Source organism: Grus americana, chromosome 7 (genome assembly GCF_028858705.1).
Source record: "Grus americana isolate bGruAme1 chromosome 7, bGruAme1.mat, whole genome shotgun sequence".
Classification (NCBI taxonomy): domain Eukaryota; kingdom Metazoa; phylum Chordata; class Aves; order Gruiformes; family Gruidae; genus Grus; species Grus americana.
Window position 1 is genome coordinate 19,451,635 of NC_072858.1, and position 16,598 is coordinate 19,468,232.

The 16,598-nt window shown below is 36.0% G+C and overlaps 1 protein-coding gene across 9 annotated transcripts in view; it reads right to left on the reverse strand.

The window, feature by feature from the left end:
• Positions 1–16,598, reverse strand: part of KIF20B (kinesin family member 20B) — a 38,401-nt gene that overhangs the window by 20,844 nt on the left and 959 nt on the right. For 4 of the 9 annotated variants that reach the window (XM_054832708.1, XM_054832706.1, XM_054832702.1 and 1 more), the window contains exons 2-16: positions 14,862–15,018; positions 14,265–14,351; positions 14,022–14,138; positions 13,685–13,823; positions 11,988–12,172; positions 10,214–10,262; positions 9,348–9,542; positions 7,780–7,891; positions 7,247–7,318; positions 6,621–6,767; positions 4,639–4,801; positions 3,337–3,591; positions 2,444–2,583; positions 1,692–1,842; positions 483–759 (exon numbers count right to left, since the gene is read on the reverse strand). In XM_054832708.1, the coding sequence (XP_054688683.1) occupies positions 483–759; positions 1,692–1,842; positions 2,444–2,583; positions 3,337–3,591; positions 4,639–4,801; positions 6,621–6,767; positions 7,247–7,318; positions 7,780–7,891; positions 9,348–9,542; positions 10,214–10,262; positions 11,988–12,172; positions 13,685–13,823; positions 14,022–14,138; positions 14,265–14,351; positions 14,862–15,017 (2,245 nt within the window). In that variant the 5' untranslated portion in view covers position 15,018. The remainder of the gene's footprint in view (positions 1–482; positions 760–1,691; positions 1,843–2,443; positions 2,584–3,336; positions 3,592–4,638; positions 4,802–6,620; positions 6,768–7,246; positions 7,319–7,779; positions 7,892–9,347; positions 9,543–10,213; positions 10,263–11,987; positions 12,173–13,684; positions 13,824–14,021; positions 14,139–14,264; positions 14,352–14,861; positions 15,019–16,598) is intronic. The other 5 variants (XM_054832710.1, XM_054832709.1, XM_054832704.1 and 2 more) reach the window with 3 other exon arrangements.

Sequence of the window (16,598 nt, forward strand, 5' to 3'; positions counted from 1 at the left end):
AGTAGATTGATTTACTTACATGTTAACTTCTACTTATAGGACACATTTCAAATTTTTTTAGATTTTTTGAATAGGAAAATTGGGCCTTGCAACCCATACAAAACATAGATCATGTCAAGAGACTTAGCTGAAATCTTATTATGAGGTATTGCTACTTTTTCCTCTATGAACATTCCACAGGATACCTGAGAACACTGCATCAGCAAAATGTAAAGAAGTACAGAGATTACAATATAACAATGAAATCAAAAATTAATAATGTTGATATTTTACCCCACAATTCAGAAGTCTGCAATTGACAGTTTTAAGTTTTGTCTTAAAAATGAACTAACCAAGGCTTGTGGAATTGTTCAACCTGAACATGAACAATCGGTTACCACCTCTATACATATGATCTGGTTCCAAAATCCTGCTCAACCGTATTATTATTTCTATTTTACAGTAGTCAGTCGTTTCTTTTTTTGGCCTTTCACATCACACACCTAGCTCACCTTTGGTTTTCCGTGTCAGCTCTTCTTCAGTTTTAAGTAGTTCATTGGTTTTCTTTGTCAGCTCTTCTTTGGTCTTAGTTAGTTCAGTGGTAATGTTTCCCAGCTGTTTTTCAAGCCAACTTATAGCTTTCTGTGGGTCCTCTAGGGACACAATGTATCTGTGTGCTGCTTCTGCCTGCTTTTTGATATCAATAACATCATTCTGCAGAGAATCAATAACACCCTCAAGATCAATGTAGGTGCCTGGTCCCGTGCTATGTTCTTTATCCTGAAAGATAATTTATATCCATTTAGAAATAGCAAATAATTACACAATAGCCATTATTTCTACAGAAAATTTGGAAGACTTATGAATTCAAGTATGTAAGTACAGTTAATTTTGGCTTCAAAGCCACCTTGCAGTTTCACATGCAATTTGATTGCCAGTTTCTGTCTACCTTCACACACAAGTCTCCAGTATCAAGTAATAGCTACTTTATTTTTAAAACATTTAATGATCCACCATCACATTCCCTTTTGTATCATCATAAAGCACCCCCTTCAAATTTAATATTAAAGCTAGGGGTTTTTACCCTATGAGAACATTGAATAAACACAGCAAGTGAACTGTTTTAGAAGGATTACATCCAAAATTTTTGTGTATCAGTAAAAGTTTGTGATGTGAAATAAGCTTGTGGTAACTTAGTTGATAAGTTGTACTCAAAACACAGACTTCATATCTTTCTTCTTTGTTTTTTAAAAACCAAAGGGTTTCTAACTCACAAGAGCTGGTCTCAAGAGTTTAGTTATGGCTTAAGCGTATATACAATTCTTATTGCTTCAGTTGCAATAGCCTTAAGAGGGAAAAAGTCTCTGGGACCACTCCAATACAGTCCATACATGGGGCCTAAGAAGTCAGCTTCGAATACTTTAAATAGGCACTTCATACAATGGAGTTTATAGTATAATTGTAGCTTTCCCCACAATTTCTTTGTATACAGTAATTTTCACTTTGTCTTGCAGAAACACAGAAAATCCCAGAGATTCCTAAATGCTCCGAAAGGCTCAGCAATTATTCCTATTAAACGTGACAAATATATCTTGCTGAGAGTAGTTACACAGCATGCAATTCCTTGAAACCATCCTTCTAATCCTTGAGACAATACCATCACCATAACAGGTAGTTAGTAAAACAGATGTTATTGGGGGGTGTAAAGATACCAGAGGTCCAGCTTGTTCACTGGAAGGCCGATCCTTTAATTTGTTTTCTTCATCTGTGTTTTTAGTATAACCATTTACAAGTTCCTTGAAGATTTCCAGGCGTCTTTCAGAATCTTCTTCAAGCCGTTCTCGCTCGTGAGAAAGGCACTCCCTATAGTAGGAAAAATAAGTCAGCTAAAAGCTAGCCAGTATGTGCTGCAAAGAAGTTATTAGTACAGCTTCCTGTAAACAAAGATTTTTTTTTCTTTATTTTGGTACAATAGAAAGATACACAAAATGGTGTTGCTACACCAAAATAGAAGTATATTTCCCACACACCCCCCTGAAGAATGACAGGGAGACAAATATATACACAGGTAATGGATAGCACTTAACTAGAAGCATTTTTTCTAAGCTTCTTGAGCCAGAATACCTGTTTGGAGTATCGCTAAGACAAATCCTTTGGTTACTGCAGTAAGTGCCACTCTTTCTACAGACATCCTATCAAAGCAGCTCTTCTCTTAGGGAGAGCTCTACAAGAAACACTGCTTATAGATTCCACCCCCTTCCCCCCCCCCCCCCAAAAAAATCAAAACCTTTCCTACCTAGTATTTTTCCTCAACTCATAGTTCAAAGAGAAACTGATCTATTAACAGAGGCATTAATTCTAGAAGAGTGTGGTCTCTTACGGCCAAGAGACAGATTTAAGAACTAAGTGAATTTACTTTCACTTATTTAACCAGTAACTTTAAAACCACTTAAAGTTAACTTACTTGAAATCTATTTCCCGCTCAGCAAAATATTGGGTAAATTCTTGTGTCACTTCTTCACGAATTTTTAGTTCCAGCAGTAACTTATTCTTCTTTTCAGTAATAAGTTTGTTCTTCAACTCTTCTATAAGACTCAGCAGCGTCTAGAATTACCATTAGCATTAAGTTTTTCATAAAGAAATAGTTTCCCAGAAGTGAGATTTTTCCCATTCCTCAAACACTACAACACTTTACTCTTCCAGCTGGCAAAAGCTCTTCCAGTTCTTTTATTAGCTTATTCATAAACAGGAGGATTGAGTAGATTGAAGTATCTGGTACTAGCGCAGGAATTTATAAGTTTGCACAGAGCAGACATTTGCAAAGGACATTAAGTTTATTACAAGAATTATTGAAGTTGTCTAAAAAAAGTTTAAGGTCCACAAGATTTAGCTCTTGTTTTCCAGATAACTTATTTTTTGGACAATATTAATGACACCTCCACAAAAGACTCTCTAGTCCTCTGTTCCCTCCTCCTTTTTTTCCCTAGAAGTGCCTAAAAACGCTGTTCCTTAAAGAATAGTTTTCAGAGTTTTCTTGTGCATAGAATACAAAGGAACAGTCTCCTGTGTTGCTAAAAACCAGGTAATACTTGCTGTGCATTGACCATAGGTTACCAAAAGGAGAGAAAGCCAAATGTGTAGTTCTTACCACTCAGTCTAAATATAGACACATTTGATAGAGTTTTCCCACAATAGGTAATAAGCCATGAGTAATCCCACTTTTAGTTCTTAACACTGGACTTAGGTAGAATAAAGGTGAGCAGGAAAAAAAAAAAGGGGTGAAAGATGGGGGAAACCAGAATACCTTGCTTCAAGACTCCACGCTACATTAATTCTTAAAGTAGCCCTGGCACATACCATATATTCTTCCTTTTTGATAAGAACTTTATATTCTTCGTGTTTCAGTGCTGTTTCTTCTCTTGATGTATTATGCTGTTCCTCCATCTCATCATCATCATCTTCAATCACATCTTCTAAGCTCCTGTCCCATAGTATAGTAGCTCTTTTCCTTGGGATTGGCATTTTAGTGTCACCAAGTAGTGATGATTCTCTTGCTGATTTCTCGCCAAATGATTGATCTTGGGCCAGAATAGATGCATCCATAACTAAAACCTACCCGGAAAATAAAGAACAAAAGTTATCAGTATTTTTTAAACCTCTACTGGCACTTCCAAGAGATACCTGTTGCGCTTTCCTATAGATCTCCTGAGCATAGCACTCCCCCAGCCTGTCATCTGTTCAGAGTCACTACTTAAACCAGTTTCCAGCTGGAGCACAAAGGAGGTACTTTATAGTCTAACCCTTCTTTTGATCCTGGAAACACCAAGTTTCACTAGCTCGACTATCTACAAGAGGGTTACCCACCTCATGCACCAACAGATTTCTAGATTTCCTATACTTTGAGTTTCTAGTTGCATTACACAAGTGTCATCCTACAAATTCTACTTCTTAAACAGCTGTATCACTCTTAAAGTATACTCCTTCTAGTGTTGTACTTAACCTGCTTAGATAAGCCCACATTCCAAAGGCCTGGATCTATTGTCCTTGGAACACATCTAACTGTCAACAGAAGTTTTCCATGGCTTCCATTAGGCTGCAGCACCGATCCCCAATACTTTTGTCTTCCAACTTTGCCAGGGTTATATCACTACACTTACTTTACTCATTCTGCTTAACCTCCACCTTCCCATGGAAGCCTCTATGGCCATAAAGACAACCTGTCAAACTTTCTGGTGCTTAATTTTATCAATATTTCAGGTGAGCAATATTCCAAATTAATACTAGCAGTAGTATACAGGGCAGCTAGAATTACTCCTAGGTGACAGCATGAGTACAGAAGAAAAGAGTTTACCTAGTTCTCAAGGAATTTCTTCCAAATATAGCAAGTGTCTTGTTAGGCTGGACATTTTATAGGAATTATGGATTTTCAGTAGGAGACGCACCCACCCTCACACTCCAAAGGAAAAAAAGTGTTCCAACAAAGCCTTTTTAAAAGCTTTACAAGGAAATAAAGTCTGACTAGGAGTAATTAGAAGATATGGTTGTAACATGAGACAGAAAAATCCAGTAACTAAATTCATATTCTTAGAAGTAAGAGAACCTGCTTTTTAAGTGCAAACCTTAAGTACTGATCAACAAAATAAACTACACCACACTTACTTTTTGTGCAATAGCCGAGAACTTTAGCACATTGAGTGTTTCATCGTATGCTGAAGCACATTGGCTTATGTTTACTATCATGTATACCTTCCCCTTTCCACTGAAGAATCCTTGAAAGAAATGAGTTAACTTACTTTCCCGAAAGGGTATGTGCTGCTGTAACCTTTAAAGACAAAAGAACAGATGACCAGAATTTTAATAATTGCCAGTCAGTGTAAGAGCTATCCAGCCTGAAGACCTAAAAATATTTATAAAGGTAGTAGATTTTAAATCAATTAAAGTTGTTTTGGACTAAATATAGCTGTTCCTGAAGAGATTGCATGGTTGTGACTGCTATTTTAGCCATTATCTCAGACAGGCTATAGCAATGCAATACAATCCATAGGAGTACTTAAACCAAAAGGGCGTTCAACACGTAGCCTAGGGTAGATCATGCAGACTCATGCTACATCAAACTATACCCCACCTCTCTCTTCCGTTCCACATTCATGAAAGGGACATATCTAGTTATAGGCATGCAGTGTCCCACATTATCAGAGATCTTTCTCACTCAGTATCCTGCCTCTTGAGAATCAACAATAACAAGTGCCCAGGCAAGAAAATGATTATACACTAAACACACAGAGATACTGTTCAGGACTTTTTCCCTAATCCCCCAGCAGTTTGGCATTTTCTAAATTGGAAGTTGTGCCCTTGACTTTAACAGATGGTGATGTAGTTTTTGATGCTTATAGGAAGTTTTATGAGAATTCCTAAAACATGACTAAACACGCACTTGCCACTGAATAGGTTGCCTGCATTTTGGACACACGACAGCTGTTCAGTTATATGAATAGCACACAGAACTCAGCAAGATAGTGACACTCCTGCTATAATACATATACAGCTCATAAGTAGCTTTGCTGCAGGACTGATAAACAAGAATCATTTTAAGAAAGTTATTGCTTCCTATTCAACTTGCAAGGTGCATCTATTAACGCTTCAGGAGATTATGTTTCAGAACATTTCTTCTATATTGTTAAAATTCTGAGTTGTTAGGATCAGAAAAAGACATTCTGGATACATTAACAGCCCTCTAAGTAGCTGCTAGTTTTAATACATCCTTCCTATCTGGAAATAACAGGAAGATAAGACAGACTGTAAATTCACAAAATGTAGGGTTAACCAGGAACACAAGCTAGCAAAGCTTCTTCATCTTAAGGTGTGATAGACTTTGAATAGGCTGTCAGGAACAGTGTTATGGGGTAAGTGAATTTGACAAAGCACATCCAGGCATATCAATCGGCAGACAGAGAATTCATTTAACTTCTGGGACAGAAATAGATCTTTAAATGAGAACCTGTGGAGAAAGCAGTTCCTGGACAGTTACATCCAGCTGTGACTACATATAGCACTAGTTTTTAGACAGCTAACTTATTCTATTATTTTACTCTTATTTAGATCCCAAGGTGGGGCATAAATAGTGGGAAGGCTTTCTTTTGTCTGCATATAGTTAGCTAGATCAGGAGGAGAGTATTAAAGTTATGTCCAGATTTAGAAAGAAACAAAATTTTGTCAGAGTGCACAGTTATGATAGCACAGCAATATCCTGTTATGCTAGAAGTACATAGAAAATGGAGTTAGTTCACAAAGGAGTAATAAAAGGCTGAAAGTTTGACTCTTACTATGACACTAGTGAAAAGGGGGTTTTAAACTTATTCCAAAGTTTCTAAGCCAAGCTCAGAAGAGTAAAGTTAAATTGCTAAAATCTATAATAGCATGTTTAAAGGACATTAGAATTTGAATGACTTAAAGAGTAAAACAAGGCAAGTTTAAAATAACTTTGGTAGATAACAAGACTTTACCATATAGACTTTGTAAGTCTGTGCATCTTTTCTACCAAAAGCTTAGTGTTAGCATTGTATATATTTAACAATAACTTTTAAACATTATAGGCAATACCTAAAAACCACAGCCAGCTTGCAATTTGTAAAAGGACTTACTTTGACTGCTGACAGTTCTTGAGTGCGTTAATACACTTGCCTAGAATCAGGAGAGAGGTGTTTATATTCCCACTCTCTTTCAATCTATCACCTTCATTGCGGGTCTTGGTATATCTTTCTGAACCAGCAAGATCGCACATCGACAATCTGAAAGTAGATAAGGAAAGTTCACTTTATTTACCTTAGAACATACACAAATTATTCACTTTTAAAGACAATCACTTTTCTTAGAGGAAGAATTTCTTGATCTTTATCTGCATGAACCCTTCCATCCTTTTCAATGATGCTTCCCCAGTCAAATTTCACACTACTTCCTGCCAAGCCCTCTCCCAACACACTTCCTGTTCCTCCCACCCCATCCTCTTCCTTCTGAGCACTTTCAAGAGTGCAGCAGGCTATCAGAACCTTGTACTGAACAGAGAAGACAACACACAGAACAGCATTGCAACCTGATAGCTTGAGATAGACGGCTAAGTACTGTATGAGCATAGGAAGTAGGGAAACCACCACACATGCATGATACTGTACCAGGGAGCACTGGGTTATAGAGCAGTACCAGCACACCAACATGGAGAGTAATTGACAACTTCATCACAAAGAAGAGGGAGACTCTGCTCTGAACTTACTCATTGACTCGAGTCACTCGCGGTGCTCCTGAATCTTCAATTTTTAGTATCTTAACTGTGAATATGCTGTGACTAAAACAAGTTTAAATCAGTAGAGAAGTGATAAAGTAGACCAATACCTTCAAAATATTTTTAGCCTCCACAATATCTGTTCAATACATTGATGAATCTGTCAACATATCTAAGAGTATACTCTATCAGATGCAAACTTTAGAAGAGATATTTATGTAGCACTTATTTTACTTTTTCCTCAGACATTTGGATGGAATAAACCTAAGTGCTTTTGCTTGAAGGAAAGTATTTGATAAAATGCTGTTGGCTTTCGTACATGTTTGTCTTACTGAAGGATTGAATCCTTTTGGCTTAAAGCATTGGGTCACATACTGCTCAAGGACACCAAAACTGAAAGCCAGATAGCTATAGCTAGACCCTGTGGCTTTTAAGAGGGGAAGAGGCTTTAACAAGCCATATTTTACTTTCTCCTTCCTGCTACACACCATCCTATGCCCAATGTTACTCAAAATGGTTCTCACCTTCTGCTGGAGCAAGTATTTAGTTTCGTGCTTGCAATACTCTGGTGTTTCAACCCCAGTTTTAGAAGTCTAAAAGCTTCTTTAGAATCAGAAATCTGAATCCACTGCAGATCTTTAGGAAAAAGAAACATAACCACCTTGTAAATATCATTATCAAAAAGAAAGAACAGATTAGGGGATAATGTATACACACCAAGAATAATACATTTACTTGAGAAATACAAATATTTTACTAATCCTACTTCGGATAGAAATTATATGGTAACAAGTAAGATTCCTTCTTCCATGGGAAAGGAAGAACAAGTATATCACCCCATTTCATCTTGTTAGTACAATAAAACATGTTCCATTCAAATAAAGTGAGCAACCTTCACCTGAGCACTGAAAAGCCAAAAGGTAGGGTCATGAGTATGAAAGCCCTATTTCATATTCATCAAGGCAGAACTCTACCTGGACAGCTTCTCTGTTTTAGCCTATGATTTTGAAGGTGGGGGGAGGAAATCATCTGGACATCTTTCAGGGCCATCAACTGGAAAAGTTCAATGAATAATTTTGTCTGCAATTATGATGACTATATGTCATCTTGGTATGTGATAGCGTAACTACCTGCAACCCTACTAACAGAACTTATAATATGAACATTATGGCCTCTGTTAAACTATAGGTCACCAAAATTGTACTAGCAAAAATATCAGCTGTGGCCAAGAAAAACAAGAAAATCATTAACTGGTTTTCCTCAATAACATCAGGAACAGCCTTACACTTCCCAGCTTTATTAAAAAAAATTATACTGAAGCATAGCTCAAAGCAGATTATTTCCTACTTCACACATTTTCTAGTCTTTGAAGAAATGAAGGAGTTGGGTTTATTGTCCAGTTCAACTTTTTGACTCTATAGTTTGGCATATGAAAGATAAAAGCAGCAGGCCAAACACCTACAAAAAAGCCTTTAGTCTAGAATTGGTGTCTTGATTGTCCAAAGAACCTGCAACAAATCAAACAGGTTTCAAACTCTACTTTTTCCATGGCCAGAAACAAATATTGAACTATTAATTTGAGTTCTGTTAACGCCCCACCCCCCAACCCAAACCAAAATTACATCACAGGTTTGATTAAACCAAAGTACTGTAAAAGTCTAATTTGTAATCAGACTGAACTTTCTCACATATTCTCTGAAGTCTGTTTCTCTATAGAAAATATTAAGAAAAACAAACTGTTGAGCCAATTATCACTATACTTAAAAAGTTCTAGTCTTTTTAAGAAAATGGAAAAAGCCAAACCACTAACAAATTTGTCAACTGTTTTCAATATTCCTCCCATTTCAAAGAAATATCTAAGCAGTGGAGCACATGCAGGCTTTTAAGAGTTACAGTCAAGAATAAAGAGAAAACGCTATTAAAGGTATAGATAGAACTATGTATGTAGACTGTTGCCTTTCATTCTCAAGGCAGACATTTCTAGTGCCACAGTGAATGCAGTTAGGAGTTTTCTAGTCTAGAAAGAAACATTATTACAGGAAGACTAATTTTGAAGTTACATGTTTGGCAGTTCGCAATGTATTCTAATCACCTTTTACATAAGAACAACCCTTGATGTCTTGAGCAAGGCGCAGTGTTCTTCTTTTCTTGTCATTTGATATAGGAATCAGTAGATCATAAAAACATTCATTGTAAATCTCAAAAAATGAAACCCAAACAGAAAACTTCATGTAATTTTTCACAGTTGTGCTAGATTGTTCTGAGTCTTTTAAGAGTTCTTCCAAACCTGTCAAGTACAAAATATTACAAGTCAATACAGGCCTAGTAAAGTGAATTTCATTTTAAAAAAATTAATAAGTGAGAATTAGTATTACAGCACTATTCTAAAAGCTCACCTCAGACAAAAATCCATTGAAATCTGTCCCCACCCCTTTCTTAAGTATCTGGAAGTCACGTGCTTACTCTACGTATTTGCACGAGACACCTACTCTACCACTTCCTTTTCCACTTGCAAATGCTATCAAACACATATAGCTTGGTTAGGTATTCAAGTCTCTTCAGTGTCTTTAGAGGACAGAGAATTAAACTGACAAGTAGATTTCATTCTGACTTTTTAAAGCAAACCTATTATTTAGGTAGTTTTTAAATGCTACAATTAGGTTTACCTGATTACATATAGGTACTCTAAAAGCCTGTCATGCTATGGGCCCTAGCAGTATCCTAAGTACTACTACTTTTCCTTCCTATAGTTTCATTTCATTTAATGCCTGTTCAGGTATTCTTCTAACCATTTTATCCTTGTATTTTCTGCCCAGATAACTTGCTCACTATCTAATTCACAGGCATATAAAAATGCCAAGTAGTCATTTTATTATTAACGTAGGCCGGGAATCAGTTATTGAGCTTAAGAAAGCTTCTTTGCCAGCTTTAATTGCAATTCTTTAATATAAAACATACCCTTAGAATCAACTGGTGCTTTGTTGTTAGTGCTATTTTGACGGTCTACCTATAAAAGAGAACAGAGACTTTAAAAATATATTGTTGACAATACAACATCAGTACACTACCCGTTACTGTTGTGACAGCTCTATTGTCCTACTAGATAGGAATACAGTGTAGTTGCAACATGCCAATACAAGGATCCTGGCTATACATCATGCCTAGTTCAATGCACCTGTACACTCCTATTGAAAGGGTTGTTCTTACCTTAACACTCATTCCTGACACTTCCATCAGGCCCTATCACGGTATATAGCATTTCAGCTTGCTGAACCAGAAGAAAACTAGCCACACAAAAACAGAGGCGTGGGAGCCCACACAGAAACAGTGATTTAACAGGATGATTTACAGGAGTCCAGTTGCAGTTTACACATTACTCTTAACCTGGTGAATCTAGGGAGTCTTGAATTGGTACTCTGCTAATTCAGGATTCCATATCTTACAGTTTACTACGTCAACCCTCAGAGGTAAATGTAGAACACTCATTCATTTAATTTCTTAAGTGAGCAACTTATTGCTTCATTATACAGGCTGTAGAAACCTTTCACAGTCAAAATAAAGTCTAGGTTTTAGAAAGAGAAGGAATATTTTCTTCTGCTGAGCTTAAAAAAAAAAAAAAAGGTAAAACAAATCCCTAGAGCTTATGAGGTTCACACACAAACTCTGTTCCCAGTCTTAGTTTTGTTTAGGGGTTTGTTATTTTTTTTTAGGCACAGAACAAGTCCTCTACCAAAACCTGGATGCTTAAGGGAAGAAACATGGATTAAAAAAAAAAAAAAAACAAACCACACACAAGTGTGGCTTGGGTTTTTTAAAATGTTTTCATATAGAACTGGGATTCCATAAAGTTATTCCTGAAACAGTTAAATATTTATGTAATCAAAACTTTTAGGTTTAAGCTTTACACATAAAACACCCACTCAAACCTGTTTCTGTTTAAGTAGATGCAAGCTTTGCCACCAAATTTATAAGCTGAAGTATTGTTCTTATAACTACAGTTTTAGAAACTAGGAGACATATTTGTGTATTCAAACACACATAAGTGACAGGTCCTTAAAGACTGCTAGAGACAGATTTAACATATGCCTCTGCTTTTGAAGTGAAGTCTTGAAGAATTTTGCCGCCACCTGCCTTCCACACTGGAAAAGTCCAGTTAACTAATTCATGGATAAGAGTCAAGGTAACAGATATATTCCATCCCACAACAGCCAGAACATCCATTTTAATTCAAATCTTTAGAAGTCCACTAGCTTTACAGCTCTGTTGTTTCAAGCATTTTTTTGCTTCCTTTGAGGATATTTGCCAAACTGGAAGAGTGGAACAACCTCAAAATCAGTAATTTCTTTCAAGTACCCTGAAAGACAGTAAATTGTTTAAAGGAGCAGACCTACTATCATCCCCACAGATGATACTATTTGTGTTCAGTACTTATCAAGCAGCAGTAAACCCAGAGGATAAACTATCAAGTACCCGAGCTATACAGAAAAAAAAAAACCAAACAACCTTAGAGTTTACATCTTATCAAGTATTCAGCCACAAGACAAATCTACAGGAGAACAGGGTTCATCAGCTCTATTGCTCAATTTACTAGTAATCTGAATAGCTGGCTGGCAGTAAAGACACATCCATGCTTGAATACATATAGTTTCTTCCCACTGAAAAATGAACAGGGTAACATTGAGCTATCTAAAGATGTGCGTACTCATCAGTATAGAAAGAAGTGCTCCTCTACCTCTTTTGTTAGGCGAAGTATTGAATTTTTAATAGCAGTTTCTTCTCTCACTTGGTCTTTAGTCAGCTTTATATAATCTCTACACCGATGGGGTTTGAGATCCATTGCTGTGTATAGCTTTCCTTCAATACTTTTAAACAACATATCCATAGTCCTTGGCAGAATACCAACATCATCTTCTGTCCCTGAAAGCAGCATACAGTAGAAAAATTCCAATTATTACTGTGAACAAATGAAGACAGAAAGATAAGCAATTCTAATCTCAGGGCATACATGAAGAATTTGAAGATCCCTTACAGTAAGAAGCAGTGGGAGTTTTTTGTATTCTCAAGGTAAAAGAAGTGTCATTAGAGTGTTTTAAAAGCTATTTGGCTTTCAGCAACAGCTCATGCTCTCTCTCTTAGACAGTAAGGGGCATAACAAACCAAAAAATGGAGAACAATGAACAGTCCTAAAAAAACTGCTACATCCTTCACTTAAGTCCTTTGCCATTGACTGAATGAAGGCTCCCATGTAATGCCAAAGTGGAAAGGCTATATTGACAATACTGAAAATAACAGAAGAAGAAATCATGGCACCCAACAGGCAACATTCTGCCCTGCCAATTCTTATCACAAGTTGATAGTTGTGTCCTAAAAACACAATACCATGAAAAAAGTCTCCACAGTCAGAAAAGAAATGAATCAAAAAATTCTTGAAAAAAACCTACATAATACACCCCAAACTAGTCAAGCACAGAGGGCTGTACACTTTAGGAATTCTGTTTTCTGTTATTTACCTATTATTTATTAGGACAGGAAAGAGCATCTCATTATTGCCCCAGATTAATGATAACCGAAAGTACTAGCAGTAGTCTTTAATTATAATCCATCTAACAGAAGATCACTTAGAAGACAATGTCAATTCAATAAAGATCAATTTCATATGGTACAAAACTCATTGTTCTTCTACTATTTCTAGGTATAAAATAAGTAGCGTAGCATCTAGAACTGCCATTTCATTACAGGAGAAATTGTTTCTATGTGAATCAGCTCATTTGTTAAAATGCTTTGAAAAATAAATTAAAGAACAACATCTTCTGACCAGAAAGGATTTTGAGCTTTAACAGTACAGAAATAGTGCATCTGGAGACAAGGTCTCCTAGGATATTATTCACAAGCTCAGAAACTTGAGACAAGACAAGTATTTGGAAATAATCAAACAGGTTTCAAAACATTTATTCACTACCTATAGTAATCGAAACAGACTCAAATACTATTCCTTATTTGAAGACAGTGCATATAAGATGCATATGACCTTTACAATAATAATAAAAGAACAAAATACTGGTCTGGTGTAGAGTGACTTACACACTTTCCACATCCTGATACATAGAAAATATATTTTCCTAACTCCCCCTCCTCCCTGACATTCCAGATACTTAGAGGAAAAAAAGTCGTACACACCTGGTTGAAATTGTTACAGCCTTACAAAGCAATACCACTATATGTGTATGTAAACTCTGGCAGTGACTGTCTGTTGGCAGTTTAGTGATATTTGTTATGGGAGAAGACTTTCAAAGGCTATTTATTAATACTCAAGAGAAGCCAATGTATAGACTCTACAGTTTAAATAAAGGAAAAAGTTATAATATTTCTGCTAGAAGTAATCCTCACTTTAAAAAAGTTCATTCAAGAAGAATACATTTCTACTTATACCTTGGAATGTGTAGGTTTTCCCAGCATTTGTAACACCATATGTAAAAATAAGACGATTATATCCATCTAAGAAATCTTGCACTGGTTGCTTCATGGTACCTTCAAAGAATTCTTCTTGAGTTGTTTCAGGTCCAAACACCTGAGCATTATCAAGAAACATCTTTATTTTGTTTAAGCATTCATTAGAGACTTTTAAAGAATCTTTTAAATTCTACTTGTTTATAATCTAAAAGACTATTGACAGTTTAAAAATCTAGTATGCTTGGTATTAAATAATACAAGTTAAACAACTTTTTCCAGGAATAAATCAGAAACTTTTAAAAGACAGCTCATTTACTTGTGAAAAAGTGAACTTCTGTATCATCTGTCCAGCAGTTTTTTCACTTAGTCTACTCAAAGAGTTTTTGGGTGGCTTCAGTATGATGCTTGTTGAGTCTTCAAGTGAAATACAGTCCTATTGAAAGGAAGCATAAGCAATGTAGGTGTGAAAAGAGTATAAAAATCTCAGCTTACAAGAAAAAAAACTACCCCAAACCCACAACAACATACATTCAAAGTATTTTTAAACTAAATGTCACACCTGTGATTCATTTTCTCTTTCCAACGATGTAAATGGCCTAATACGCAGGCAAACTTGTATGTGTCCCTTAGACTCCAAACTGCTCCTCTTAAATTAAAAAAAAAATAATTAAGTTAGAAATTTGACTAGATTATTTGTTTGATAACTAGCATGTTAAGGCAGTTTTATTTTCATCAGACTATTTTGAACAGACTTATTTGATGACATGGGAAGAAAAAGTAATTCACTACATCAGTATTTACAAGTGCTTAGGCCCCTGCAGAAGCTCGCTGTGATAACTTAGCATTAGTAATCTTGAAGCACATGTATATACACTACACGCAGGCCAACCAGAGATCAAGAATGAAACCCACAAAAACATTTTATGATTTAGCTGCTCTGAACCAGCAACTACCCTCCTTCACAGAAGACTGATGCACCCAATAAAGCATCAAAACAGTGCCACACAAATTAGTTTAATCATACATATTTCTTCCACATTAAAAATATACTAAAGATGCTTTTCGTCTTCTCTGTAAAATTCTGATTATTCTTATCTATGAAAGGACTAAGCTTATTAAAAAAATCCAAACAATTCAAACATTAAAGCTTTCTTACCTGGCTTGTGTCTGAGCTTGAAGAAACCAAAGAAAATTCAGCAGAGAGATCTGCTTTGATATCTTCCACATTTACTGGTCCTGTTCTTTGAGGCAGCTCAACACTAGTAACATAAGAAGGTCTGAAAAATTTGTCATTATCCAAAGTCGGTTCCATCCTGCAAGATAAAATAAAACTATTTTTTGCTTTCTGATCACATAATGTAGAGCTTCTGAAATTCCTTAGAAGTCAATTTGAGACTGATAACTACAATTTCTTTAAGGAGAAAGCTTTCTTCATCCTATTCATAATTGACATAGCAAGTTTCTAACAGCCATAGAGAGGGTCTGCAGAGGGGTTTGTATCATGATGAAACAAGAACAGCCATTCTTCTTTCAATGAAAACTCCTTACCAGGGAAAAGCCGTACATATATACCACAACCTTGTTAAAAACCACATCTGACAAGAAAGATGTAATTTTAAAAAAGCAATCATATTGTTCCAGATTCACTTCTTCATCCCACTATAATGTCCATTTAGAAGAAAAGCTTATTGCAAGAGTAACCCAAACTTCATGGTTATCTCTGCAGGACCTGATTAATAGTTGATATTATAAAGATAACACAATGTAGCTTAATACAAGACAGAGTTCAGAAATAGTCCAAAGACTAATAGATAGTTTTAACTATTGAGGGGACACTAGAAAATTAGGAGACCTCATGCCAGAGTACAAGTACTGCTTTTTAGTATTTTTTTTTTCCAGTCATTTTACAGATCAGCAATTCATTTACTTAATAATTTTATGCATCTCAGAATCTGGGTAGTGAAAGTTCGCTATAGCAAATGAAAGTAAATTGATTCAGTGTTGATAATAGACAGATAAGTTTCAAAATTACCTTTAAAAAGTGCATTTTATTTAAAAATATTAGCATATTTTATCTGCACTTTACTCTCCTATTGCTTTTTCCTGTGGTATTACAGATGTGACTTGACAGCTTTCGCTACAGATTAAAATAACTCATTGGGCAATTACTCATAGACTATGGCAGCAAGCATTCTAGCAATTATACACCTACCACATGACCTCCTACAGTTTTGAAGCTTTAGACACAACAATTCAAGGGTCTTTTAATTCCACAACCCCTTGTAGCATATGCTATGGCAATGCATATACATTGTCTCTCTAAATACTCATGGAGAACATGCAGTTCAACAACAGACAGACCAGGGCTGGTTCAAAGCCCCTTTGCTCAGGAAGAGTGTTGCCCATTAAGCATTCATAACATTTTTGTTCCCCCCAATATATTCAGTATAACCTGAAACACGTCTGCACTTCAGCATCAAAACACTTAACAGCTCAGTCTTCCCATCTAGCCTGTAAAAAGCAGACACCGAACTTCATGAAACTAGATAAAGGTCACCAAGGCACAAATTAGGTAGAGCTATACATAAACTCAGTGGCAATATTTACTTTGTTTCTTCCAGTTTGCACTTTATTTTTGTCAGGCAACTGTACAAAAACCAGAAAAAAAACCTCAGCCTGAAATATTATCGCAGCTTGAACAAACACTGACCTGCAAATAAGCCACTACTGGAAAGAAACATACCTGTGCTATCATGACCTATAAGTCTTATTCATCAGCTACACAAAGTCACACTGCAAAACTCCCATCAGACCTTGACAGGAAATGTGTTTGTTAGATAACTGACATTTTAGTTGCTTTAAATACAAGCTTAAATTGTGATTTGTCAAGACT